At 36.2% G+C, this 24,855-nt stretch overlaps 4 protein-coding genes across 17 annotated transcripts; all 4 read left to right on the top strand.

Moving 5' to 3' along the window:
- Nucleotides 1–55: 55 nt before the first annotated feature.
- On the top strand, nucleotides 56–7,818 carry LOC117234455 (UDP-glucose:glycoprotein glucosyltransferase). 4 transcript variants are annotated; one of them, XM_033495664.1, is made up of 24 exons: nucleotides 56–208; nucleotides 615–825; nucleotides 897–1,132; nucleotides 1,211–1,393; nucleotides 1,462–1,634; nucleotides 1,787–1,982; nucleotides 2,094–2,307; nucleotides 2,388–2,608; nucleotides 2,701–2,922; nucleotides 3,018–3,376; nucleotides 3,457–3,700; nucleotides 3,808–3,993; nucleotides 4,066–4,324; nucleotides 4,422–4,530; nucleotides 4,620–4,805; nucleotides 4,902–5,108; nucleotides 5,187–5,579; nucleotides 5,755–5,769; nucleotides 6,004–6,181; nucleotides 6,259–6,441; nucleotides 6,550–6,825; nucleotides 6,906–7,022; nucleotides 7,118–7,259; nucleotides 7,391–7,818. In XM_033495664.1, the coding sequence occupies exons 1-24, from the start codon at nucleotides 185–187 to the stop codon at nucleotides 7,435–7,437; spliced, it is 4,581 nt and encodes a 1,526-aa protein (XP_033351555.1). In that variant the 5' UTR covers nucleotides 56–184; the 3' UTR covers nucleotides 7,438–7,818. The 4 variants fall into 4 exon arrangements, with proteins under 4 accessions (XP_033351555.1, XP_033351557.1, XP_033351558.1 ...); XM_033495667.1 differs by lacking the exon at nucleotides 56–208 and adding an exon at nucleotides 380–482; XM_033495665.1 differs by lacking the exon at nucleotides 56–208 and adding an exon at nucleotides 403–429.
- Nucleotides 7,819–7,972: 154 nt separating this feature from the next.
- Nucleotides 7,973–14,840, top strand: LOC117234459 (zinc transporter 2-like). Of its 9 annotated transcripts, XM_033495676.1 has the most exons (10): nucleotides 7,973–8,242; nucleotides 8,627–8,781; nucleotides 11,967–12,023; nucleotides 12,306–12,550; nucleotides 13,025–13,141; nucleotides 13,257–13,405; nucleotides 13,561–13,712; nucleotides 13,822–14,029; nucleotides 14,118–14,358; nucleotides 14,450–14,840. In XM_033495676.1, the coding sequence occupies exons 2-10, from the start codon at nucleotides 8,660–8,662 to the stop codon at nucleotides 14,593–14,595; spliced, it is 1,437 nt and encodes a 478-aa protein (XP_033351567.1). In that variant the 5' UTR covers nucleotides 7,973–8,242; nucleotides 8,627–8,659; the 3' UTR covers nucleotides 14,596–14,840. The 9 variants fall into 9 exon arrangements, with proteins under 9 accessions (XP_033351567.1, XP_033351571.1, XP_033351573.1 ...); XM_033495680.1 differs by lacking the exon at nucleotides 8,627–8,781; XM_033495678.1 differs by lacking the exon at nucleotides 7,973–8,242 and having other exon boundaries at nucleotides 8,612–8,781.
- A 393-nt stretch (nucleotides 14,841–15,233) lies between these two features.
- Nucleotides 15,234–18,025, top strand: LOC117234461 (immunoglobulin-binding protein 1). Of its 2 annotated transcripts, XR_004493529.1 has the most exons (6): nucleotides 15,234–15,478; nucleotides 15,694–16,032; nucleotides 16,132–16,529; nucleotides 16,613–16,854; nucleotides 17,232–17,393; nucleotides 17,842–18,025. XR_004493529.1 is itself a non-coding variant. In XM_033495687.1 (5 exons), the coding sequence occupies exons 1-4, from the start codon at nucleotides 15,251–15,253 to the stop codon at nucleotides 16,821–16,823; spliced, it is 1,176 nt and encodes a 391-aa protein (XP_033351578.1). In that variant the 5' UTR covers nucleotides 15,234–15,250; the 3' UTR covers nucleotides 16,824–16,854; nucleotides 17,842–18,025. The 2 variants fall into 2 exon arrangements, 1 of the variants encoding a protein (XP_033351578.1); XM_033495687.1 differs by lacking the exon at nucleotides 17,232–17,393.
- A 2,647-nt stretch (nucleotides 18,026–20,672) lies between these two features.
- On the top strand, nucleotides 20,673–24,615 carry LOC117234450 (rho GTPase-activating protein conundrum). 2 transcript variants are annotated; one of them, XM_033495655.1, is made up of 11 exons: nucleotides 20,673–20,761; nucleotides 21,158–21,228; nucleotides 21,746–21,966; nucleotides 22,051–22,292; nucleotides 22,390–22,520; nucleotides 22,603–22,808; nucleotides 22,892–23,045; nucleotides 23,139–23,485; nucleotides 23,566–23,732; nucleotides 23,824–24,001; nucleotides 24,181–24,615. In XM_033495655.1, the coding sequence occupies exons 3-11, from the start codon at nucleotides 21,828–21,830 to the stop codon at nucleotides 24,555–24,557; spliced, it is 1,941 nt and encodes a 646-aa protein (XP_033351546.1). In that variant the 5' UTR covers nucleotides 20,673–20,761; nucleotides 21,158–21,228; nucleotides 21,746–21,827; the 3' UTR covers nucleotides 24,558–24,615. The 2 variants fall into 2 exon arrangements, with proteins under 2 accessions (XP_033351546.1, XP_033351545.1); XM_033495654.1 differs by having other exon boundaries at nucleotides 20,677–20,844.
- The last annotated feature ends 240 nt before the right edge of the window (nucleotides 24,616–24,855 follow it).

The following is a 24,855-nucleotide window of genomic DNA, read 5'->3' as shown; positions in this document are numbered from 1 at the left end:
CACATCTAGTTTGTGAAATCTGTAAATGAATGCTATGGGTATAATAATCATTTATACTAATACTACGTACTACCACGTATAAACTTAAAGGTAGCTTACGTAGCCGAACTTTTTCACCAGTACGATATTTACCGCACGTGCTCTGCATGGATTGGCTATTATCGTTATCCAATTCTTCCATAATATGAGTTTCATGGTAAATTTAAAGGTATGCAAATTTCATTAAAAGAATCCTTTTCTTCCATACTACGACATCATAAAAATCTATTAATTATATTATTCTTATTTTTAATAATTTTTAATAATTACATTTTTTTTCGTTTTATTCGATAGTCTAGCGTCGATATGAATAGGAAGTTGTATCACTTTGATCTATCAATTATTTGAATATAATGATAGAAACATATCTTCGTAACAATGAATATTGATATATAATAGATACGTTTAGTAGTTCGGCTATTTCATTGTATGGCAAATCAAAAGTATAACTTTTATTCTTCTCAAATTCTAAACATAATAGTATTGTCGCGGAAACATATTTTTCAACCTTATCGAACCTCTTACATCTTTACTACTACTTTTCCTACTATTAATAATCTTAATATTATTTGCAGATGCGGTTAATTATATTTTTTTATTTTTTACTACTGTGTGTGATATACATTAAAGCAGACAGAAGGGTAAATAAATATGTAACCACTCTAATAGATGCAAAATGGAAAGAAACACCCTTAGTTCTTGAAGCTGCTGAATATCTAAATGATGAAAATCCAAGTTACTTTTGGAAATTCATAGATGCTTTTGCCAATTATGATTTAAGAAATGGTAATTTTCATCTATCTTAACCTTCATTAAATTAGCAGCAATATAATTTCATGTTGTTTTCTTTTTTGTAGTTACAGAAAAAGAAAACTACGATGCTGTTATTGCTTTTGCTGAAAAATATTTATCTCAATCAGAGGTAGCATTAATGAAATTGGGTCTGTCTTTACGAATTTATTCGGCACGAGTGGAAATGTTCACACAAATGGCAGAAAATAAAAATGTTTCCATCTTTGATTGTTATAATGTAGTAGATGTCGGTGGAGTGTTTACTTGTTCTTTAGAAGAATTAGAGGAACTAGCTAGTCAAGTAGGTGACATGTAAACATTTGATACATGTATCTATTTTAATTGATTTCATTTATGCATTTTATCACTTCTTACATAGGATACTTGGTTACGTCCAGATACATATAGTGTAGATCATCGTTATCATACGTCTCAGCAATCAGAAAAGATTATTATATTGTATGGCCAGATTGGAACACCAAAATTCTCAGATTTTCATAACAAATTAAAAAGTCTTACAGAAAATAGAGGAATTAGTTATATTTTGCGACATTATTTAAAGGTATTGTAATTATACCTGGTGTAACAGTAATAACAAACTTTTAATGTCTTTTATTATGGTCTTTGCAGGATAGAATAGACAAAAATGTACGCTTATCGGGATATGGGGTAGAACTGCAAATGAAGTCTACAGAATATAAAGCAACAGATGATTCGGATATCAAAGATAATGCAGGAAAAGACTCAGAGACCACTAATGATAGCACAGAAGAAATAGATGGAATTAATTTTGTAACATTAAAGTAAGGTGGTTATATCTTAATATGCATATAAATTTGATTTTCACGTTAGTATTAATTCTGAAGTATATATACGTTTTCAATTTTTCATTTATTCCATTTTATCTACTTTTTCGTTCATTTTCTATTACTATAATTTGGCTTGATCATTTTAGAAACTTGTACCCTGATAAGCAATTAGAGCTGGATAAGTTACAAACTCATTTACTTGAAACTAGTCATGAAATTGGTGCTCTAAAAGTGTGGCAGTTTCAAGAATTAAGTCATCAAGCAGCTGAAAGGATAATGAATTCTCCCACAAACGAAGCCATTAATGTTTTGACGGATATTTCGCAAAATTTTCCAATGCAAGTAAATATCTTTTTACAATACATATTATTGATCCTGTTGCGAGCATTTTACGCTTTTATTTTATGTTGTTTAGTATTTCCTGTTAATGATGATATCCTAATTTATTTGAAGGCAAAATCTCTAATTAGAACAAAAGTGAATAATGAAATGAAGAAAGAAATGAAACTCAATCAAGCAATGTTTTCTACAAGTTTAAATATACAACCCACAGATACTGCACTTTTTATTAATGGTTTATTTTTTGATCTAGAAGCAGTAGATGTGCTTAGTCTTTTAGAATCATTAAGAAGCGAATTAAGAGTAATGGAATCTCTTCGTAAAATCGGTACGATACATGTTGTATTGTTAGGAATAACTCGTTAAGTGCAAAATGAACTATAACATTATTGAACATCTCATTTATAGGATTTAATAACAAGGAGATGAGTACATTGCTGACTTTGGATTTGTCCATTAACATGGATAAACAAGAATTCGCAATGGATATAAGAGATTCGGCAATAATTTGGGTAAACGATATCGAACAGGATTCAGCTTACGGAAGATGGTCGTCGTCGTTAACAGAATTATTAAGACCAACTTTTCCTGGCATGCTTAGAAATATTAGAAGAAATTTGTACAATTTGGTTTGTAAACGTTGATGATCTAGAATAATTACAATGTAATGTTAGACAGTTGTAAAGATACAAATCTATCTAAAAATTGTATATTTCAATAGGTATTAATTATCGACCCTTTAAGCGGAGAATCCACCCCTTTGATAACTTTAGCACAATCTTTATATCTACATTCCGCACCATTAAGAGTAGGTTTTGTTTTCGTAACGAATCACGATACTTCTATAACTGGATTGACTGATGCTAGTGTTGCCGTTAATAATGCATATCATTACTTTGCGGAAACTAAAGGATCGGAACATGCTTTGCAATTTCTGATAAATGTAAGGCCTTACAGTATTCGATCATTTGTTGTGTAGTTTCATTAATCATATATATGAAATGAACGATATTTGTAATTCATGATGTATAATTTTAGTTAGGAAATTATATTGGTTCAGAAGGTCCAGACGTAGAAGATGTAAAGAAAGCAATAAAAGTGCAAGATTCGTCTGCTAACGTAAATTATATCCTCGGTGAAGAATCTGAATATGACGTAGGACGTCACTTAGCTAATGATTTCGTAAAACGATCTGGTTTTAAAAAATTTCCGCAAGCTTTGCTAAATGGTGTACCTTTGTCAGCCGAACAATTGAACGCCAACTCATTCGAAGAAGCTGTTCTATCTACGATCATGTCACAAACGCCTGCATTACAAAAAGCAGTGTATCGAGGAGAAATAACCGAAGGAGATGATGTAGTCGATTATATTATGAATCAGCCAAATGTTATGCCTCGGTATGAGATTTTATTTAAAAATTCACGAATATGATCCTTGCGATTTCAGTTCGTTTATTATCTTTATTCACTTGTTATAGCTTGAACGAGCGAATATTGAAACCGGAGAAACACACATGGTTAAACTTAATCGGCACTATACCTAACGATAAAGATTATAGTAAATGGAGTCCTCAGGATTTATCAACATGGTTGATGGATAGAATGCGTTATTTATACGTAACACGACGCACAAGTGTACACCATTTATATACCTTTTGGGTTGTAGCAAATTTAAATGATGCAGAAGGGAGACAATTATTACGCGAGGCGCTTGAATACATAGTAAGTGATTTCTCGCGCTTGTTTATGCACAGAGTTGTACAATAAAGTAACTAAGTAAATTATTTCCATTAATATTTAAATATAATTGTGCGGTGATTATGATTCAGGATTCGAATGCAGATGTCAGAATTAGTGTAATCGTTAATCCGTTCGACGGTACTAATGATGATAATACAATTGATATTAATCAAATAGTTCTAGCTACGTTACATAGCCTGCCGGCAGATAAGGCTATACGTTTTATTCGTAACATAATTAAAGAAGATGTTGCTAACGGCAAAATTGACATAGAGGTAATTATTTTTCTTTTTTACGAAAAAATTTGGCCATGCTAATAAATATTTAACAAATTATCGTAAAATTAGGAAGAGGCTGTAAAAGAACAGTTGAAAAACCAAGCTGATGAATTGTTTGTACATCGCCAGTACGTGAAAACGGTACTAAACCTGCAACAAGGAGTTAGAGCGATCGTGTGTAATGGAAGATTAATTGGTCCTTTAGATGAGGGCGAAGAATTTACAAGCGAAGATTTTTCGCTTTTGGAAAGATTCAGTCAAAGTACTTATGATGATAAATTGTTCAAAATATTAATAAAGGGACAATTGTTGGAAAATGATGAGTATGGTACGGAAGTTAATCTATGATAACATATACATATGATGTACAGCTGTGTTATCTATGTTATTTGAATGATATAATGTTGTAATGATCTTTTGTGCAGAAAAAAACGAAGTCACCGATGATATGATAATGAAAATTACATCCTTATTAGCATCGCACCCTCAAACGCGGAGCCGATTTCACGTTCCATTTCACGGTGATGAATATAGGTGAGTGTGGAAATGGTAAAAAGATAATTTTTATGAGCGAGTTTAAACAATTAAACGATTCCTAACATTCTGATTGTTAATATATCTAGCGCCATAAAGGTTCCAGCAACAAATTCGGACGAAGTGGCATTTACCTTGATTGCTATCGTTGATCCAGTATCTCGCGGCGCACAAAAATTGGGTCCGATTTTAAAAACGCTTCGACAATCTTTAAACTGTAACGTTAAAGTGTTTTTAAACTGTTTGGACAAAAATAGCGATATGCCGTTGAAAAGGTATATTATATACTGTTCTTTTAATTTCATACGAAATTATGTTACTACATTGAGTTGTTCCTTTTATATTTATGCATTTTATTTATATTACTTCAGCTTTTATCGTTTCGTGTTCGAACCTCAGTTACAATTCTCCCCAGACGGACGTGTTAATGGGGCTATGGCAAAATTTACAAAATTACCAACTTCATCTCTTTTGACACAGTATATTCATGCACCAGAAAATTGGTTAGTGGAAGTAGTTAGGAGCGTGTACGATTTAGACAATATTAAATTGGACAATGTAGCAATTGGAGTGCACAGGTAAGTGTATCGCGTTGGAAGAAACTATAGATCACAATTAAAATGTGTTTGTTGTGTACCCACAATTCTTTGTTACAGCGAATTTGAATTAGAGCATTTACTTCTTGAAGGTCATTGTTTCGAAGCAGTAATCGGAAATCCACCTCGTGGATTACAAATCACATTGGGAACGGAAAAGCAACCACTTATGGTGGACACTATAGTAATGGCGAACTTAGGATATTTTCAGCTTAAAGCAAACCCAGGGGAATGGATATTGCGTTTGCGGCAAGGACGGTCGGCAGAAATCTATGATTTTACTACTATTGGTGGTCAAGATGTTTTACAAAACGGCAATGACGTAAAGGTTGTTATAAGTTCCCTCAGAAGTCATGTGTTGAAAGTCAAAGTATCGAAAAAGCCGGACAAGGTGGGAATGGATCTTTTATCGGAAGACGATAAAAGTTCTGGCTTATGGAACTCTATTTCTAGGTAAATAAAACTTGCACTGTTCGCTTTTGTATAGGTGTATGTCGACCACGCCTTTTTAGAATAGTTTTAAATTCGCGTTGGCACTAAGTATATATAAAGATATGAAATATTTTTAGCACATCGTGTTAGGCGATCCTCTAACTTTAATTTCTGTTTATTTTCTCTCTCTTTTTAGCTTTTCCAAATTTTGGTAAGCTTTCAACAACTATTTAAACATTATCGCGTACAACGTATATTGCTCGTAATGTGTAAAGATACATAATTATTTTACCAATTGTTTCGCATCTTAAACGTGCGTTATACATTTGAATACAACACTTGTACGGTTATTCAATCACGTTACATACCTTCCTGAAATTCAACAAAAAAAAGAAACAATTGAATTTCTTTCATTTCCTAATTTTATCGCTCTCTTCGAAATTAGGACATTTACGACAGCAGACGATAGTGACGATGAGGATGAGAAATTAAATATCTTCTCTTTAGCCTCTGGACACTTGTATGAAAGATTTCTGAAAATTATGATGTTAAGCGTTATAAAGCATACCAAAAGTCCCGTCAAATTCTGGTTTCTGAAGAATTATCTATCACCAACGTTAAAAGTAAGCGATTACGTTTATGAAGTGGAATTAATAAATAAATTAAATGACATATTTCAACAAATCTTCCTTCATTTTAGGATTTTTTACCACATATGGCAAAGGAATATGGTTTTGAATATGAATTGGTACAATACAAATGGCCTCGCTGGCTCCATCAACAAACTGAAAAGCAAAGAACCATATGGGGTTACAAAATACTATTTTTGGATGTGCTGTTTCCTTTAAACGTTAAAAAGATAATATTCGTTGATGCTGATCAGGTATAATAATTACGTACAAGCAATTACTGTAAATCATTAATATTTTTGTTATCTTTGCTTTTACTGCTGTTACTTCTGTACGATCGTAATAACATTGTATTATGTTAGGTTGTAAGGGCAGATTTAAAAGAATTGGCGACCATGGACCTCGGCGGCGCGCCATATGCATACACTCCATTTTGTGACAGCAGGAAAGAAATGGACGGATTTCGATTTTGGAAACAAGGTTATTGGCGAAATCATTTACAGGGGCGTGCTTATCACATCAGTGCTCTGTACGTGGTAGATTTGAAGCGATTCCGACGTATTGCAGCCGGAGACAGACTAAGGGGACAGTATCAAGCATTGAGCCAAGATCCTAATAGTTTGTCTAATTTGGACCAAGTCCGTACGATACTAACAGTAATACCGGAATGATTCGATTAAATAATATATAACGATTACAAATGAGCGCGTCGTTTTAGGATCTTCCCAATAACATGATTCATCAAGTGGGTATTAAATCACTGCCGCAGGAGTGGTTATGGTGTGAGACTTGGTGCGATGATGCATCCAAGAAATATGCCAAAACTATAGACTTGGTAAATAAAGTTTATATCATAGATTCGTTACATTTAGTTGATAATACATTTCTAACGTAAACTTAAACATATTGTTCGATCTTTGCATCACATAGTGTAATAATCCAATGACTAAGGAAGCTAAATTACAAGCTGCCGTACGTATATTACCGGAATGGATAGGTTACGATGAAGAAGTAAAAGCCTTACAGATGAAGCTGGAGAATGAGAATAGACAAACGGAGAAGGAGGAAAATGGTATTGATTAAACGCTTCGATTAAACAACGATAGCCAATACTTTACCAATGCTTCTTGCAACATTATACATGTCAATAGTATTATATATATCAATCTTGTTATCAATTCTTCTTGTCCTCTTTTATTTTAGAAACATTCGAAGATGTGGAAGATTTTACCAAGCACGAAGAATTATAAGCAGAAATGGCATGAATTGTACGGAAATCGATCAAGAAAAGGGAAGAGTTTTGCGAATAACTTTCCAGAACTAGTTAAATTTCGTTTTCAATATATGCAGGCACATTGTTGCAGTGATGCGTGATTTTTTTTAATGCCGAGGAAGTAAGAAGAATACGATACATTTACACGCGAATATCGAACGCTGCAGGGTGAAATAGATTACTGCAACTGATTCTATGAAATTCAGCGAAACATTCAGCCATTTGAAAATGGATCGTTGTTATCGTAATATCGTAGTAGTTAACTGTAGCCGGACAACTATGACCGTGCCGTTAACACGATTGTGATTTTGTATTGTCTACTTTATAGTTGTAAAAAATAAACTTGTAACGTTTGTAAGCAATCTTTTATAAATACACGTTCCTTCGTCGAATGAGAATGCTTTCTCTTGCACATAGAATAAGAAAACGTTCGACCTTATACGAAATTTTTCGCAATATTTGTCCATGTATATCAAAATTGTCACTCTGAGAAAAAAAGATCAATCGATTAATTTATAAAGTAAAAACATTTCCGAAAGAATACATCTTATTTGGCTAGTAATGACATCTTTCGTCGATAGAAAAACATACAACTGCGATAGATCGAGCGCGGTGAGCGGTCGAGACAAGTTTTCCGACATGTATAGCGGTTAATGTCTTCTTGTTTACATTATTCGTATTATTTGGTGAAATCGAAAGGAAGAAAGACTTGTATTTCTTAAGAGAAAGAACCTGCCTTTTGTCACAAGAATGGATAAAGCTATTCGAAGCAATCATATATCGTACGTAATTTCATTTTGTCTTTTAATGTTTATAAGAATTTGAGGCTTATAAGTATGTACATTTCTGTAACTATAAATTGTTTACAATGAAAATATACATAAGAGGCGATCAATCGATGAAACGATAACTTAACCAGTAACGTATCTGGTTAATTTACGTTCATTAACGACACGATTGTTTTTATATAAATTTTTAACGCAGAGGTTCAATTCATCTTTTTTATTTTCCTTATTTTTAATAATATGTTTTAATAATATGTTCGCATTCCAAAAGTCTGTTCTTAGTTTTCCGTAGTTCCTTCTTCGAAGTTCATTCGATAAAATCCTGTTTTTGAAACGAATCTTTCGCACTTCTTCTAATGACGATTTACTTTTATTTTCGAGTTCATCTTGCTTACGACAAAAGTTGAAAGGTGAATGAAAAAGAGGAGAGAAAGAAAAGATCCTGTAAGCACACATGTACACACAGGTACATTATCGTTTTTTGAAGTTATATCATCGAACACACGTTTACCTCGAAGAGATTTTCTTTGCAAAAAGTAAGTAATTACAATGTGATTAAATACAACAAGAAATACAGCACAACATTTGCGCGCTACAAACTGGAATCGAATTAATCGCTGAAAAAAAGACTGTACACTTGTCAAGAATACGGCTGACTCTGTTGAAGCTCAAGTTTTGTTTATTCAAATTTAAGTAAAAGTGGTTTTGTATTTAAAAAATAATTGGCTAAATATGAGTTTCAAAAAATTGGATTTTTTCTATACACTTGACTCGTAAAACGATCGTTAGTTCTCAAACATCAGAAGGAAAGTCGCAATTTAAATGAATTGCGAATAAGAATTTCTCGACCCGCGGCTACAGACTATTTTATCATGAACTTTTTACGCGCGTTTCCCAATAGATTCGTTTCTATAATCGAAATCGAGCACGAGAAATCAAATGGAGCGAAATCTTCTAGGCAAGGAAAAAGGAAGAGAGAATAAAGACAGAAAGACGGAATACGATCGACCGATCGAACAAAGTTCCAATCGCGATAGTTTTCGAGTCCATCCGTCTCACCGAACAATCGATAGGTCGGATCGATGAATGATAGAAATTTCGGAGAACCAGGATAGTTTGTTAAAATGATAATTGTAACCAACGCTACGTCAGGAAATAACAGAAACAGGAAAGCGCGATACATCGAGGCACGAGGCTATCGTGCGCAAAGCGCAACAAAGATAGAATGAACGGCAAATAGATAGGAAGTTTGAAAGGCAGAAACAGATAGAGGAAGCGAGAAGTGGGGGAACCGATGAGCCAAGAAGGGGTGAAAGAGGAGGAAGGAAATCGGTAGAGAGCGATCTTGAAGCAGAAAGTGGGGGAGGGAATGGAGAAGGATAGCGTAGAAAAGAGCAAGAGGAAAAGAGAGGAAGAGCCGAGGAGAAACTGATCGAGAGTTAAGCTATCTGGTAAAACAAACGGACGAGGCTGGACAGTGGGTTTTCTACTAAAAGACGGGATGAAGTGGCAAACGGTTTGCGTTGTTCATACAACTAGTGACGCGCGCACGGGCTATTCACGTATCTCTGATCGGCCGAGGACTTAATACAATTGTCGACTTTCGGTTGTATGTTCGCGTCGCGTCCGTTTTTCGTTGCCCCGGGTCGGCTCACCTGGCCTCGCTACGCCACGAGTCGCATCGCTTCGTATCGCTCCCATCGGTTCGGTTTGACCACCGCGCCGCGCCGCGCCGCGTCGCGACGTCGCGTCTTCGTTTTCTCTCCCTTTTGCTTTTCTTTAACATATTTTTGATCGATCTACCGAACGGTGAATTGATTTGGTTATTCATTGCACGTCACGATCAGCGCTGTTGTCTACCGCACGCTCGCACGCACACGCATACACACACATACACGCAGTCCTCCGCAGCACGAGGATCATGGACGAGGAAAGGATCAAGCTGTGAGTTCGAACATCCCTTTCGAATTCGATCGGATCGATTCGGATCGGGTCGGATCGAATCGCCTCTCCCACCTCTTCCCACCTAGTAAATTCACCGCGTCGCATCACGTCGTCGCGCAGCGTACCGCACGCTATCATTACACGTTCGTTCTTACAAAGATCGTCACGGTATCCTGGCGAATGATTTTTATCAAAAATACATCTTTCATTAAAGAAATGGGACAACGATATTATTAATTATTTAGTTTCTCGACCACTCTGTTACATAGGAGAAACATTCGACCTCTCTGCTTACGCCAAATTCTTCTATCAAAATTCTACGACTTCCGAGCACTTATTCCGTTTACTTTCGAGCAATTATTTGTTTTTTTTTTAAATCACTTTTTCTCTTACATCATTTCTACATGCTCAACTCACCATAACTTCGATACCGATAAAATCAAACTCGAAGGCGCGTCCGTGTCTTGACAGCCATGCCGTATGTCATACTATAAAGCAGCAAGTGAATTTCGTTCATCTATCTATCGCAAAGAAGAAGAAAAAATATTTGGGTACTTCACACGGTATTTGAACGTGACAGAGATGCGACTGTACGTTTGCTATTTATGCGCAGTCGGTCATGATCACCTGACGTTTAGCTACATTTGCAGTAAATCTCGTTGTAAGTTGTAAATCTCGGAATGGTAATACTTTGAGATAACTCGAAAAGCGAATTGGCGAGCAAATAGACGCATGTCGCTACAAAAAATTCTATTCGTCTTTACCACTTTGTATTTTTAGTATTATTAGACAAGAATACAAGAAATACCGGAAGTCAATCCAATCAAATATAATTGGAAGAAGCAATCAGTGTGATTAAAGTATATGTCGCGTATAACACGGTCCTGAATACCGTGTATGTATTATTCGTCCGAATGATTTTGCACACGGCATTACTGTTAGCCGGAATCGTAGAATTTTTGTCGCGAGAAGTCATTCTTACGGATAACGATTTAACGAATGCGCATTTGCACATGTTATCCTCGATGATATCTTGTTAGATAGCGAGCTACGTGAGAAACGATAACGATCGTTAAGAGGATCACGCGCGATCTCACGTAAGCGGGAGTTTCCACCTCATCGCCGACTTTTCTCCCTGAATTGCTTGCGCCGCGCTCTCCTACTTTCGATCTTATCTCGCGCGAGTTTTCCCCTTTGAATTTTAGGCGGCAATCTTTAACCACTCTAATTACAAAAAAAAAAGAACAAGAAACAATAAGAAATATCGTGATCGATAAACAATAGATAACAATAGTAAACAACGATATTTCTCTATCGGTCTATGCGTCTATAATATCTATACGTGGAAATAATGCTGGATTTTTCAGTAAACGATCGAAACAAGAGAGACGTGCAAATGCGTATCTATCTATTTCTGCTTTGATCTATCTACATAGGAGTTATTCGCGACAATGAAATTTTTTTCTCACGATAACGCGTTCAGGGACGCTCGACACAGATCGGGCCAAAGCGGGATTAAGCGATCGAGCTCCACCGCCTTAAGCCCCCTTCACACGCGTCTGGAATGTTCTATATCTCTCTTGTTCTCCTTCTTCTTTTTTTTTCTTCTATCCTCCTCGATTTTCTAACGAAAACCGAGAACCTCGTACTTTCGACTTGATCCGTTTGCGTGATAAATCTCCGATTTAGATTATAAAATGGCAATAGTGTAATAGAAATCAAGCAATGATTAAGTATGATAATAAATTCGGTTGTAATCGTTAACGATCGTTTGCAGTTATCTTCCGCGTGAACGAAAACAAGGAGAGAGGAAAACATTACGGGCCAGAGGATCGTAAGAATAGTTTAGTTTCGATTATCTAATTGGTAATAGTAGTGTGCAAATAGTAGTGACGAAAGCAGATGGACGATAACGGTATAGAATATCATGAAAACGAAGAGAAACCAGAATGTATTACGAGTCCCGCGTTCCATAACTTGACAGAAACCATTTCCACGGAATTGATCGCGTACGTGATCGCCACGTTCATCGACTCTGTTTTACTGCACGTGGCTGCAACAATATACGAGCACGATAGAAGACAGAAATCAATTGGTTCTTTTGTTTACTGGTTAGATTCGAAGACAAGGCTGTATACGGATATGGGACGAGCATTCCACCGAATAACAATGAGATGGATGAGAACGAGGAGACCTCGTCGAGGAAGGTGATCTTTTGCGTGCACGGCAAGCTTTCTGGTTGTTGTACGGTTGTGAAGGGCGGTGCTACATCGGTCGATGAAATTAGCGAAACAGCGGCGACTGCAGTTAATGTCACCGCTACCGGCATCAACGGATCCGATTTCCAACAAACTCCTTCCAGTAAGATTCTTCCAAATTTAGATCCTATCGACTTCCAGGTCAGGCGAATGGTTATAGAGGCTATCTTCTTATTTATAATACTAAATGGATTTATCGATTATCTACAGCTCCTTAGCGTTATCAATTTCTAGATCGCCCTACTTTTACAAGTTACCCTCTTTATTTTACCTTACGTCCTAGTTCTTCAGATTTCACCACATAAACGTTATTGCTCGTATATGTGAATCAAGCGACGTTTAATGTAACAAAATTGACTTTTTTTCCACCTGAACCAGCAGTCTCAAAAAGAAAATTTATAAAGCCGGTAGCTAATTCAAGCGGAACATTAGCGTAATTTTAGTATATTCACATGTTTGTCTTGGTGTATCAGAGCGACTGTATTGTCTCGACATTTATCTTCCGACCAAAATTTTGTCAGATCAATGTCTGATAAAAAGTTTATCTTTATCATTTTTCTGTTAAATGTTTTTCTAGCTGTACCAGAAGACCATTGTCACAGAGAAAGGGACGAAGAGATCGATAAAAAGGCGAGAAAGAAATTACTGCTTGCTAGTACGCTGTGCGTAATTTTTATGATAGCAGAAATCGTAGGTAATCATCATGTAGATGTAAGAGCGAAATACTTGTACGATAAATGTTCAAGAAAATTAGATAAAAAATAAAGCTAATGGTTATTTTTAAATGGAACGATCGCTCGGCTTTTCAGGTGGAGTATTATCGAATAGTTTGGCGATCGCAACAGATGCTGCGCACCTGTTAACCGATTTTGCATCGTTTATGATCTCCTTATTCTCGATATGGGTAGCTAGTAGACCAGCCACGAAAAAAATGCCTTTTGGATGGTATCGAGCGGAAGTAGGTGTAAAAGATTTGCTATTTCAAAATTGATTATTATTCCATTGTCTTCTCTCGTTCTTTCGTTTCTTGCTAGCAGACGCATATACACGCACGTATGCACGCACGCGTGCACGTACGCACACCATCAATAATATGTTCATCGTTATTCGCAGGTGATAGGAGCCTTGACGTCGGTTTTACTAATATGGGTAGTTACTGGAATTCTTTTTTATCTGGCAGTCGAGAGAATAATTCACAAAAGTTTCCAACTAGATACCACCGTCATGTTGATTACCTCTGGCGTTGGCGTTGTGGTAAATCTAGTGTTAGTGATATATTATACTCAATTGAAATTGTCGAACTGATAGATCAAATCAATCGCAGTCACGATGTAATACATTTTGAGTAACATCGATACAATTTTTATATCGCAGAATGGGTTTATCGCTGCATGAGCACGGCCATAGTCATGGACATGGTTCAGACAAACCGAATCGAAATATAGACAGCGGGAGACTCGATGAGGAAAATCCGTTACACAAGAGGAAAAATATCAACGTTCGCGCTGCTTTTATTCACGTTTTAGGAGACTTCATACAAAGCATAGGGGTTTTCGTTGCAGCATTGGTTATTTATTTCAAGGTATAGCTATATATGCATATGTACGCAATAGCTTTTCCCAATATTTTCTCATGAACGCGAAATTAATACACACTGGTAACAATTACAGCCAAGCTGGAGCATAGTCGATCCAATTTGCACTTTCCTCTTTTCACTGTTGGTGATATTAACCACGGTTGCAATAATCAAAGACGTGATGAACGTTTTAATGGAAGGAATTCCAAAAGGATTTGAATATTCCCAAGTGGAGAGTACATTTATGCAAATCGAAGGTGTGATGAAGGTGCATAATCTTCGTATCTGGGCGCTTTCACTGGATAAAACCGCGTTATCCGCGCATCTTGCAATAAGTAAGCGCATTCGAGCTCTTGTTTCATTAGCAGTTTCAGTTTTTGTTTCAGTCTAAACAAATTGTTTTCTTTTTCATTTTTTCCTATGAAGAACCAGGTGCGAGTCCTCACAATATACTGCGTACTGCTACTAGAAATATTCACGATAAGTACAAATTTTTCGAAATGACGCTTCAAATAGAGGAATTCGATGAACGAATGGAAAATTGTAAACAATGCAAGGCGTTATCGCAATAGTTGTAAATCTTTTGAGTTACGTATACTTTTGAGCTACCCTTCAGTCTTTATACACGTGAAGTTGGATCATAAGAGATTCGCACGATTTGTAAATAGCTCAATTTATGAAAAACGGAAGCAACCTGTTGTTTCAAGTATACATCTTACTGCGATTAAAAAATCTATAGGGAAGATATTTCAACCTCGCAAAGGATGTCAATTACTTATAAATATTGCGATCGATATAACGATTTTTTCACCTATTAGCGGAACAATTATTTACTGTCTCTCTCTCTCTCCCTCTCTCTCTCCCTCCCTCTCTCTTTCTCTCTCTATTTTCTTAATATAGAAATTATGTTTATTTATTTTAAATATGACTTTTAACGACGTAATCAACTTATGTAATCATATAATCATGAAAGAGAACGTATTTACATTTAAACTAACTCCGAAATTGGTAAACAAAGAATAATCGTGTAAACATATGGAAATAAAACTAAAATGAGAGAGAAAAAAGAATAGATCAAAAGAAGACATTTGTGTTTAATTTATTTATATCCTGACATTGAATCGTTTTCAGATTGAAACATTTTGAACCAAACCGCCAAGCATATCGATACATATCTTGTTTTTATTATCGAAGTTGATTACGCTATGCTTACAACTTCAGGATGTTATGCTTGTTTTGCGTTGTACGATCGTACAATCATACATAACCTTTTTAATCTTCGTTACGTATCAAACGACAGCTGTCAAAACGATAGTTATGTCGGAAGAAAATTTGTCGAGTTCAGAAAATGACGGGAGAGATGCTGCAACGCTATCAGAATTATTCGACAAAGCGTTTGAGCTATTTAATAATATCAATAAAACAGACGAACCTACCAACAGTTCCAAAGTTCAGGTACTAATTGTCAACAATTATGTATAATTCTTTTTAGGATCTTCTCTTTGCTCCCCAAATTGCGTTTCTCCAAATTTTGGTCGGAAATACAGTTGTTCATAAAAATCCTGCGCTCGAATTAAATATCACAAATTTTTAAATGTGCACAAACAGTTTGTATTTTTCCTACATACATACATAATACATGTTTTTTATTTCTTTTTGCTATATGCCAGTCTGATATCAAACGTACCATGAATATGTTAGAACAAGCTACAAGACTAGTTTCTATAGTCGATATGTTTAGCCAAAATGAAAGTTTCGAAGAAGTGGCTACGGAAAACATCAAATACTTTTTACTGCCAGCGTTCCTCGGTACACTCGCTACAAAAATTTGTAACGCAGATGATCGACTGCACATCGTTAACGTAGCTGAAATTTATTTCGTGGATTTTTTGAAACGCGTTAAGACTTATGGTTTGACCAACATCGAAGTGCCCGATATTAATCCGGAGCGTGAGAAAGAAAGCGTATCCGAGAGAGTTCGAACGAATGCTGAATTAATTACCGAAATGGTAAGTCTGTTCTAGGTTTACAGGTCTCTGAAGATCATTACTGTTAAAATATTCTTCATAATGATACATCTACTACATGCATATGTATTATATTTGTAGGTAAATCGACGAAACACGAAACTACAGAGATTCAAGGAGCAAAAAGAGTTGGAATCGCGTTTGGAAATTTTAAAGAAAAGTCTGTCAGATCCAAACATAGATGATGAGGTTAAAAGAGAATATTTCGTAATGCTTATCAAATTATACGTAAATTTGACAATAGAAGAACTGAACTCGTTAGCAGCCGAAAAGCCAATTTTGGAACATATGAAAAACATGGGAAAATCTGGAACCATGTCCACCCAGATTTCGCAGAAACGTAAACCACCTGCTCCAAAACTGCAACCAATTATTATCACTCGAGATGAAGTAGAGAAAAAGGTGTTTGGAGTTGGTTATCCTAGTTTACCTGTTCTTACTGTTCAAGAATTTTATGATCAACGAGTGAAAGAAGGAGAGTAAGTAGAAAGTTGTACAGTTGTACATCAATGCTTTTAACTAATTTAGATTTAACAGATATTTCAATGTATTTTTATCTTAGCTGGCCCGATCCTTCGCAACAGCATCAAACAAATTCAAAATGCTTGCAAGATTTAGTAAACAGACAAGGAATGAATAATGAAGAAGATGATATCAAAAAAGAAGAAATGATCGAAGCTGATGATCCAGAAACCTTGAGACAATTACGTGCCATGGATGAATATAAAGATACACACAGAAGAGGATGGGGCAACCGTGCTAATAGGAGTTGAACATGAAAAAATTCCATTATATTATATATATGTATGTATATACATATATACATGTATATATATATATTAAGAGTAGTCTAGTACATAAGGTTTATATGTTCTTCTTTGATCTTCTATGTGACATCATATTGGTACCATTTGCATTTAGAGATGATAAAGATGGTATACTGTTTAAAGTAATATTACGATCCGTTACGTAATAATAATTTAAAATAAAAGAATTATGCCTTTTTAGAAAAATCGCTATTTTATTTTGTTTTTCATTTTTCCATGTATCTTCGCTAGACATTGTTTTTTTTCTTAAACAAGAATCACACGCACCTCGTAGATGCGATTCACGTCAATTTGCGATTGTCATAAACTATTCGTATTCTTTAACTAGTTATAATTAAAAAGTCAATGTTACAGACAAGTAAGTTAATGGTTAATCGTGATTGGAAATTACCAAGAGGGAAAGTAAGGTTTGAATGTTTGAAGCATTGACTAAAGACAGGATAGACGTGATAATATATGAGCGTGACATTATACATATATACTGGCATGGATAAACACTCAAGTGACATGAAAATGGTAAGAGTGTTTCCTATAATACTTGGTAGATAAAACAATTTCCTATTGAGATTCTACTTTTGTAATTGTATTTTCAAAAATGTGAATTTGCATCAATATCTAGAGTCTAATCGTGATTATTTATTTCTACATTCACTAGTTTACATTATGATGAAATTCATATTGCAAAAACAACTTGCTACAAAGTAAACTTTATAGAATATCTTGCAGTTATAGTAGAATATGCCGGGTTCTGTATAATTATCTTTTCCCAGTAGTTATCAAAATAGTTTTTTTTTGGAGATATCCCTTTCATTCACATATACATAATCACTTTTATAAAAATACTTCTGTGGTACTATATCTGTAGTATTACTCTTGTTAATATGCTATATATAAAAAATATATAAACTGTTTAAAACTTTAATTGAACATTAGGAATAAATTGCTTTTTCTATGTTCATTACAGAAAAGCTGTTTTGAGAGAAGAAACAACATCCAAGATACTACAAGCAGCCAGCAACAACAAACAAGCAATGATCTTCTTGGAAATCATTATATAATACAAATCAAAAATGAGATTGTTAATTGTAGAATAATTATACAAAGTGTATTTAAAAAGAGTTTCAATAAATCAGAATAGTTTAACAGCATTTTACAATCTTGTTATTTATATTTTTCACTATCCGAAATCCTAAACAAAACAAAAAATTAAATTGGGAAATAATTAGGATCACCCAAGACGATTCCGAAAAATTCCAGGAGTATGACGTTATTTCCGGGAATCGTAAAAATTGTGCCAACTTCTATGCTGTCATGTTCTCCTGATAAGAGATCTTCGAAAGCTTCGAAAATTGAAGTAAAATTTAAGCAAATTCCTAGAATGTCACGTCATTTTTCAGAATCGCCACAATTCCTGGATATGACGTCATTTTCCAGAATCGCTGAATTTGTTCCACCTCCTGTGACGTCCTGTTTTCCTGATAAAAAAACATCGAAAACCTTGGTTCGTGAATCACCAGAATTCCTTAAATATGACGTCATTTCCAAAAATCGCCGGATTCGTGCCACTTCCTGTGACGTCATGTTTTCCTGATACAAAATCGCAAAAGCGGTCCTACAATTTGATCGAAAATATCAACTTTGACGAAAGCCTGGAATGTGACGTCATTTCCAATAACAGCGGGAATTTTAGAAAACGACCCATTCATCGCGAATTGCGCGAACTTAATGGTGAACAAGGCTATTTTTCGAGATTCGAATTTTAGAGCTTTGTTTTACAGTTCCGCTACCTTATTTCTCGTTAAAGGATTAGGATTGGCCAGGCTAACTATACTACGATAGTTGGGCAGGCGATGAAATGATTAAACTGCTGATTAACTTTAATTAAACGTTTACTGAAATAATTCAGTAATGTACAGTGTACAAATTATATAAATTGTATAAACTCTATTACGAATATTAATATAACTTAATAATAATATAGCTTAACTCTGTGCGTCTCATGATATTCTTAACCATTAATAATTGATTCAATTCTACTTAAAAGTAATTAATACGCGAAAAAATACGATAGTCTAAATGTATATACATAATAATGTAAGTCTTGCTATACTTTTATAATGAAATTCTTATAAATTACGTTTACAAATCCGTTTACAACCCGTCTTAAAGCTATAAATGAGTATATATAGACATTTGCATAAGTGGGACGGAAGAAAAATGAAAGGCGGATGGAGAGTTGCCTAGTATTAGGCGCGGTGGATGGCTTGGCGTTACCTAAGATTTATGTTGTATGCTAGATCGTCCAAGCAGAAATTCTGGAAGCCCAGATTCGTAACAATTGAAAACTTATTTCTGCTTAATTCGCATGCCACAAATTTTGTGTTTTAAAAGTTGCATTTGAAATTGTGTTTGGAAGAAAATTAAAAAACATCAACAAACCATTGCTTAGAACAGCCATGTTTGACTCAACAGTTCTTGTCAATAAAATTCGCACGTTGCAAAACCTTCTCGTCTAGTATTGCTCGTATTGTTTATCTTTGCCGTATACTACCGCTCTCTTCGTGTAACAATAAATATATATCTGTCCTTATTGCACAGTATCGCTTCCTCTGCCTAATATGTTTATATATTCGTGTCCTTATCGCACAAGTTTGCGCTCTTTGTCTGCGAACAAACCATGTGCTGACATCTGTTGAAGGAGGAAGGAACAGCGATTTGGGGAATGCGAGGATAGATGGCACCACATGGTGTGTCCGTAGACAAAGAATACAAGATTGTGCGACAAACCATGTGCTGCCATCTACCGAAGGTGGAAGGAACAGCGACTTGGGGCATGCGAGGATAGATGGCATTACGTGGTTTGTCCGTAGACAAAGAACACAAGATTATGCGGCAAGGACAGACTATATGAAGGGTCCTAGACAAAGAGGGTTGTAATGTGCAACAAGGACAGATGCGTTTCTAGTGTTCAAAGAGAGCAGTAGCATACGACATAGGCAAATATATGAATCAATTGTATCTTTTAAGCGCCCCTTTTGCGATCTTATCATCCTAATTAGCCCCCGAGCTTTCGTCCCATACTCCCTTTAACTGTAAACGGCGTGAACGAACCAAATAAATTTATTTTTTCTGAATATTATTAAAAAAAAATTACAGTACTCTTATATTTAATGTATTAGACTGTAAGACAAGTGAAGCTAATATTTCTTCTGTGTACTACAGTGCAGCGATTTGCCACTCTTTTTCGAATCGCCATTAAACGTCTGCTTTCGACTAACTCCGTATGGTGTCGCCAATATTGCACGACGTTCTATTTCTGATTCGACGATAATTCTGATTCACCCATCGCCTGTTACGAGAAGGCAATTCGCTCGCGAGTTTGGAAAGATTCTTCTTATGCTTAATTCTTCTAATAGATTGGCATCTACAGTTTCTAGATTTTTACGAAGTCATTTTGGATTTTACCAAGCTTAAATTGAATTTGAGATTTTAGTCTACTTCTATATTCCAAGTTCCTTTTAGTTCCAAATAACAAACTGAGTTACTTCTGTAAGTAGTTATCATAAAAAAGAGAATATAGTGACTTTAATAAAATAAACAAACGAAATGTTCGACGACAAAAATAATAATATATATTGTATATAAGATTATAAACAACTACATGGTAAAAAGATTAGAATTGTAAATATTTTAAGTTTGATGTCATGAAATAGAAGCAGATGAAAATGGAAGTAAAGCTAAACGAAGCACATCGAATATTAGGTCTATCTTGTACTTAGTCAATGGTTCAAAGTATCGGAAAACCAGATGGCGTGAACGGTCAGATGCATGGGTGGCGCAGGTGTCAGCACGAAAACAGCAATGGTGTGGGTGTGAATCAGTGTGTAAGTATACGAGTGGGAATCGTATGCGTCAGCAACAGGTTGTCAAGTTGTGAAAACACGTTTTCGCGTTTTCTATTTTCAACGTAAGTTAAATTCGGAAAAGCGGGAATTATGCAGAGGCGCGAAAATTTGTTGGTTAAAGTTTCGAGATAGACTCGTTAACGTCGAGTTCAGAGTGACGAGTCGAGTAGGATTTTATTAACGAGATGGTTGTGATTCAAAGGCATACACCGAATGTAATTGTTCTTGGAAGTAGCAAATAATCTCTTCATGCATGAACTACTTATTTAGTTGTAAAGAAATTTCTTAGCACGATCAAACGCTAATGAGTTGTTTCTTCCTTTGTATGCTTTCTTTCGAGGATTCATGCAACCACGTCAACCACTGTCAATTTAGGCTTTATTTATGGAATAAGATGATCGTGCAAGCAATGATAGGACATTCACGGATCACATCTACTCACAAATGTACGTATTTCGTTCATAAGTCTCTTGCTACGCGTGCTTTCGCGCAAAACTTTCCATCATAGAAAAAGGTTAGAGACAATAACATTTACATTTTTCGAAATCTTTGTCCATAGTTTCACTTTTCATGGAACATGCGTATGTTTACGCTTCCCTTATCCGGATCTCGACAGACAAATACGTATAATTTGCATAACGTAAGAATCTATTTGAATTTTTGTTTATTCGTATTTCGTGCCATTTTCTTTCAACATGGATTGTTTGAAAGTGTCAGCGATACTTCCTCCAGGCAATGTATATGTTAATTTGATTTGTGTCCTACTTTGAAAAGCAGATTATAAACTTCTTAAAAAAATGTCACGATCCGAACTGTTGTAAACGAAATTACGTATCGTATCGACGTATAAAGTTTTCGAACGATCGTCTTTACAAATTTATCGACGATTATGGTTATTACGATTCGAAACATTGTAAATTATCGTACGATGGTCAAAGTCTAAACGTTTTCTTATTTTTTCAGACACCTGGCAGAACAATTTTTAAATAGCAGATTAACAAAAGTAGATATCCTTCGAAGCATACGTAACAAAACTTTAAAAACTATGGAGAGGTCACAGACAACTACGTATATAGGAGGTGACAACCACCTTTTAGAGTATTGGGAAGAATATCAAAAAATGATGGAGGAAACCAAGCTGTTGGACGATTACCTCGAAGAGGAATATCCACGTAACTACGATGGTATGTAGTTTTCTATTACTGTTCATCTTTATAATTGACGGTAACAATTATCAATTAACAAAGAATCTAAATTGGCTTTCAAAGACGGCGAAGAGGAAGCTGAATGGTTACGTACAGCTGGTTTAGGACAGTTGACGGAAGCATGGAAGGCTGGAAGGGAAGTACCGCCGGACGAATTGGGCGCAGCATTACGTCCGTTATCGCGAGCACAAGCTGAAGCAGTGAGACGTCGCGTTAAGTCGCTCAATCATACGGTGAAACAGCGTTTTAATCAACGACAACGTGTTCGTAAACCGGATATTAGAGATGTCTTTAAAGATATAGAGGTGCGAATTATAAAATGTATATTATATAGAAATTTATAAATTGTAAAAGGGAACAGCGATAGATCGATCATTTTCTGTTAACGGGGTTCGTCGTTAGGCATCTAGTACTGGAACGAGATCGCGTAGTGCCACACCCGATTCTTTAGATTCCGCAACAGGTGTAACGCCAGAGAATGCTTCGCCTCCGTCACTGGCAACGGTTACCATCGACGATGCCCATCATACAAGGTAAGACTCGTTTGTTACGGGCTTTTCCATGCTCGTGACCACGTCGTACACACGACGTCTTAATCGTATTTTACTTTTTAAGTACTGTTACCGTGCCAAACTTTGTATCGGTTTTTCATCAATTACCAAACGATTGCAAATACAAAGAGACGGTACGTAGAACGCCGAGTGCGCCATCGTCGGCGGTAGACACGGCGATAACATCGGGATCGGTGTTTCCTTTCGGACATGTCTCTTCAAGTGGATGGGCCGGATATTCGTTACGAGGAGACGTTGCTAACGATTCAGGTATTTGACGTTGCAACGACACTTTTTCCGATTCTTTTTTACATAATCATAGAATCACAAGGGCACATTACGTTCATTTATAGAAGGAATTCAGCTGACAAGCTACCAGAGATTGGGAACGATACACGTGTCGAAGCCCAGTATACAAAGACGAAGCGGAAGCGATCCTAGCGAAGTGGCAAATGCGACGGACTTAGGCGACGCTATCGAGAACACTCCAACGGATACTACGTTGAGGTGTGTTTCCAGGTTTTTAGGTCGCAAAATTTTAATCGAAGTATCGTATCGCCTCGACTGATAACGTGATTTGGATTACGTATGAAATTTTAGAAGAAATTCGGGGAATCACGCAACGGTAACCCGAAGTCATAGCAGTCTGTATGGATTAACAAGACCAGTGGACGAACGTTTGATTACTCATCCGTTGAATCGAACATCCTCTCACGGTCACTTGAGTTTCGAAGAAATGTGTAGAACGAACGAAGTAAACTCGGAAATCTGGAAGTCGGAAGCTCTTGCTTTGGCCGACGATGTACAGAATCGGCTGGGAGTAGAAACGCTTACGCAGCGAGATTTGACCAGGTTACAAGCGTTACTGTGGCTTGAACTTACCGCGGTATTCGATAAATATAATCTACCATTGAAAAAGCGGAAACCGAATAAGCGTCGGACGAAAGGTTCGCATCGATGCTAGTAAACTCCTTAACCAAAAAGTAAGACTCGATGTTATAATTACTGAACACCGTTATATTCGTAGCTGGAAACTTGTTCGGGGTTTCGTTGTCGACTCTTTTACTTCGAGACAGTCAATTATCGTCCGAGGAGAGTAATATTCCACTGGTATTTCAAAAGGTTCTTAACGAATTAACAAGACGAGGCATAAAAGAGGAAGGTATTCTTCGCGTTGGGGGACACAAGCAAAAAGTACATTTTCAACAAATCGAAATTATCAACGAAGATCGATATGCTAAGTACATACGTATGGAATAAATGACACTATCGTTGTTTCGTTCAGGTCGAATCGATGTGCAGACAGTTGGAAACGGATTTTTATTGCAAGCCGAAAGAAATGGACAAGTTGTTTAAATGCATGTCGTGCCACGATTTGTCGGCAGTTTTGAAAAAGTTGTTGCGTGACCTGCCACAACCGCTACTTACCGTAGAGCTTATCGACGCTTTCTACCAAAGTCACGGTAAGTTACGAACGTGTTAAGCTTAAGATGTTTTCCACTTTCGGTCTACTAGCGCTCTCGTTTCATTCGATGCGCTAGATTTCGAAGAACGTCGTGCGCGCACTTCGACGCGTCAGTTTCTCTTTTTTGCCATATATTTTATTAAATAAAAGTTTTTCTTTTTACTCTGGTATGCGCAGGAGTGAAGGATCGCCAGGAGTTGTCGCACGCATTGAACTTGCTCGTACTATTGCTGCCAATAGAGAACCGGTGTACTCTGAAGGCGTTGGTTAAATTTTTCGAATCGATCGTGAAAAATCAAGCGTCGAATAAAATGTCGATCCACAACGTAGCGATGATAGTAGCACCGTCTTTGTTTCCACCGCGATACATTCATCCGCGTGATCGTACCGATTTGACCGCTCAGCTTAATATGGCTGCCATATGCTGTCAGGTAACGGAAGTTCTTCTCGTTAACGGGAACAAACTGTGGTATGTACCGAACGAACTTTTGAGTCAGTTACACAGACATTCCGAGGAAGAAAGATATCGAAAGTATAGAAAAAAGTTTTATTGATGTTTGTAAGATTAGAAGGAGGGGGAAAAAAAGAGGATAAGATAACAAAAGAGAGGGGCTTGTCCGTTTCGCTTTAATAAGTTAATCGATGGATGAATGATTTCTGAGAGGTCGTTGCCGGCAGTTTGGTTGATCGCGTTAGGACTCTTAGAGCCGAGCGACACAACCCTTAGCCCATAATGCCATCGCAATGGCACGGAATTACATAGTTTGCTAGTCGGCGATTAACGTAATTTGAACGTATCGGTGTACGCGATGATAATTGGCAACCGATCGTTCGTTCGAGACGCGATCAGTT

This window comes from Bombus vosnesenskii, unplaced genomic scaffold, assembly GCF_011952255.1.
Source record: "Bombus vosnesenskii isolate JDL3184/JDL3185 unplaced genomic scaffold, Bvos_JDL3184-5_v1.1 scf7180000013305, whole genome shotgun sequence".
NCBI classification, from domain to species: Eukaryota; Metazoa; Arthropoda; class Insecta; order Hymenoptera; family Apidae; genus Bombus; species Bombus vosnesenskii.
Note: the sequence above shows the minus strand (reverse complement) of the source record. Positions and strands in the feature narration are given on the sequence as shown.

Coding starts and splice junctions, on each gene's coding strand:
- LOC117234455 (XM_033495664.1), top strand. CDS start 185: ATGAGTTTCATGGTAAATTTAAAG. Junction 1,983..2,093: donor CGCAAAATTTTCCAATGCAA/GTAAATATCTTT, acceptor ATTTATTTGAAG/GCAAAATCTCTAATTAGAAC. Junction 5,109..5,186: donor GTAGCAATTGGAGTGCACAG/GTAAGTGTATCG, acceptor TCTTTGTTACAG/CGAATTTGAATTAGAGCATT.
- LOC117234459 (XM_033495676.1), top strand. CDS start 8,660: ATGAAAAAGAGGAGAGAAAGAAAAGATCCTGTAAGCACACATGTACAC. Junction 12,551..13,024: donor TTTCCAACAAACTCCTTCCA/GTAAGATTCTTC, acceptor ATGTTTTTCTAG/CTGTACCAGAAGACCATTGT. Junction 13,406..13,560: donor TTGGATGGTATCGAGCGGAA/GTAGGTGTAAAA, acceptor CGTTATTCGCAG/GTGATAGGAGCCTTGACGTC.
- LOC117234450 (XM_033495655.1), top strand. CDS start 21,828: ATGGAGAGGTCACAGACAACTACGTATATAGGAGGTGACAACCACCTT. Junction 22,293..22,389: donor ATGTCTTTAAAGATATAGAG/GTGCGAATTATA, acceptor GTTCGTCGTTAG/GCATCTAGTACTGGAACGAG. Junction 23,733..23,823: donor TTGGGGGACACAAGCAAAAA/GTACATTTTCAA, acceptor TGTTTCGTTCAG/GTCGAATCGATGTGCAGACA.
- LOC117234461 (XM_033495687.1), top strand. CDS start 15,251: ATGCTTGTTTTGCGTTGTACGATCGTACAATCATACATAACCTTTTTA. Junction 16,033..16,131: donor CTGAATTAATTACCGAAATG/GTAAGTCTGTTC, acceptor TTATATTTGTAG/GTAAATCGACGAAACACGAA. Junction 16,530..16,612: donor CAACGAGTGAAAGAAGGAGA/GTAAGTAGAAAG, acceptor TTTTTATCTTAG/CTGGCCCGATCCTTCGCAAC.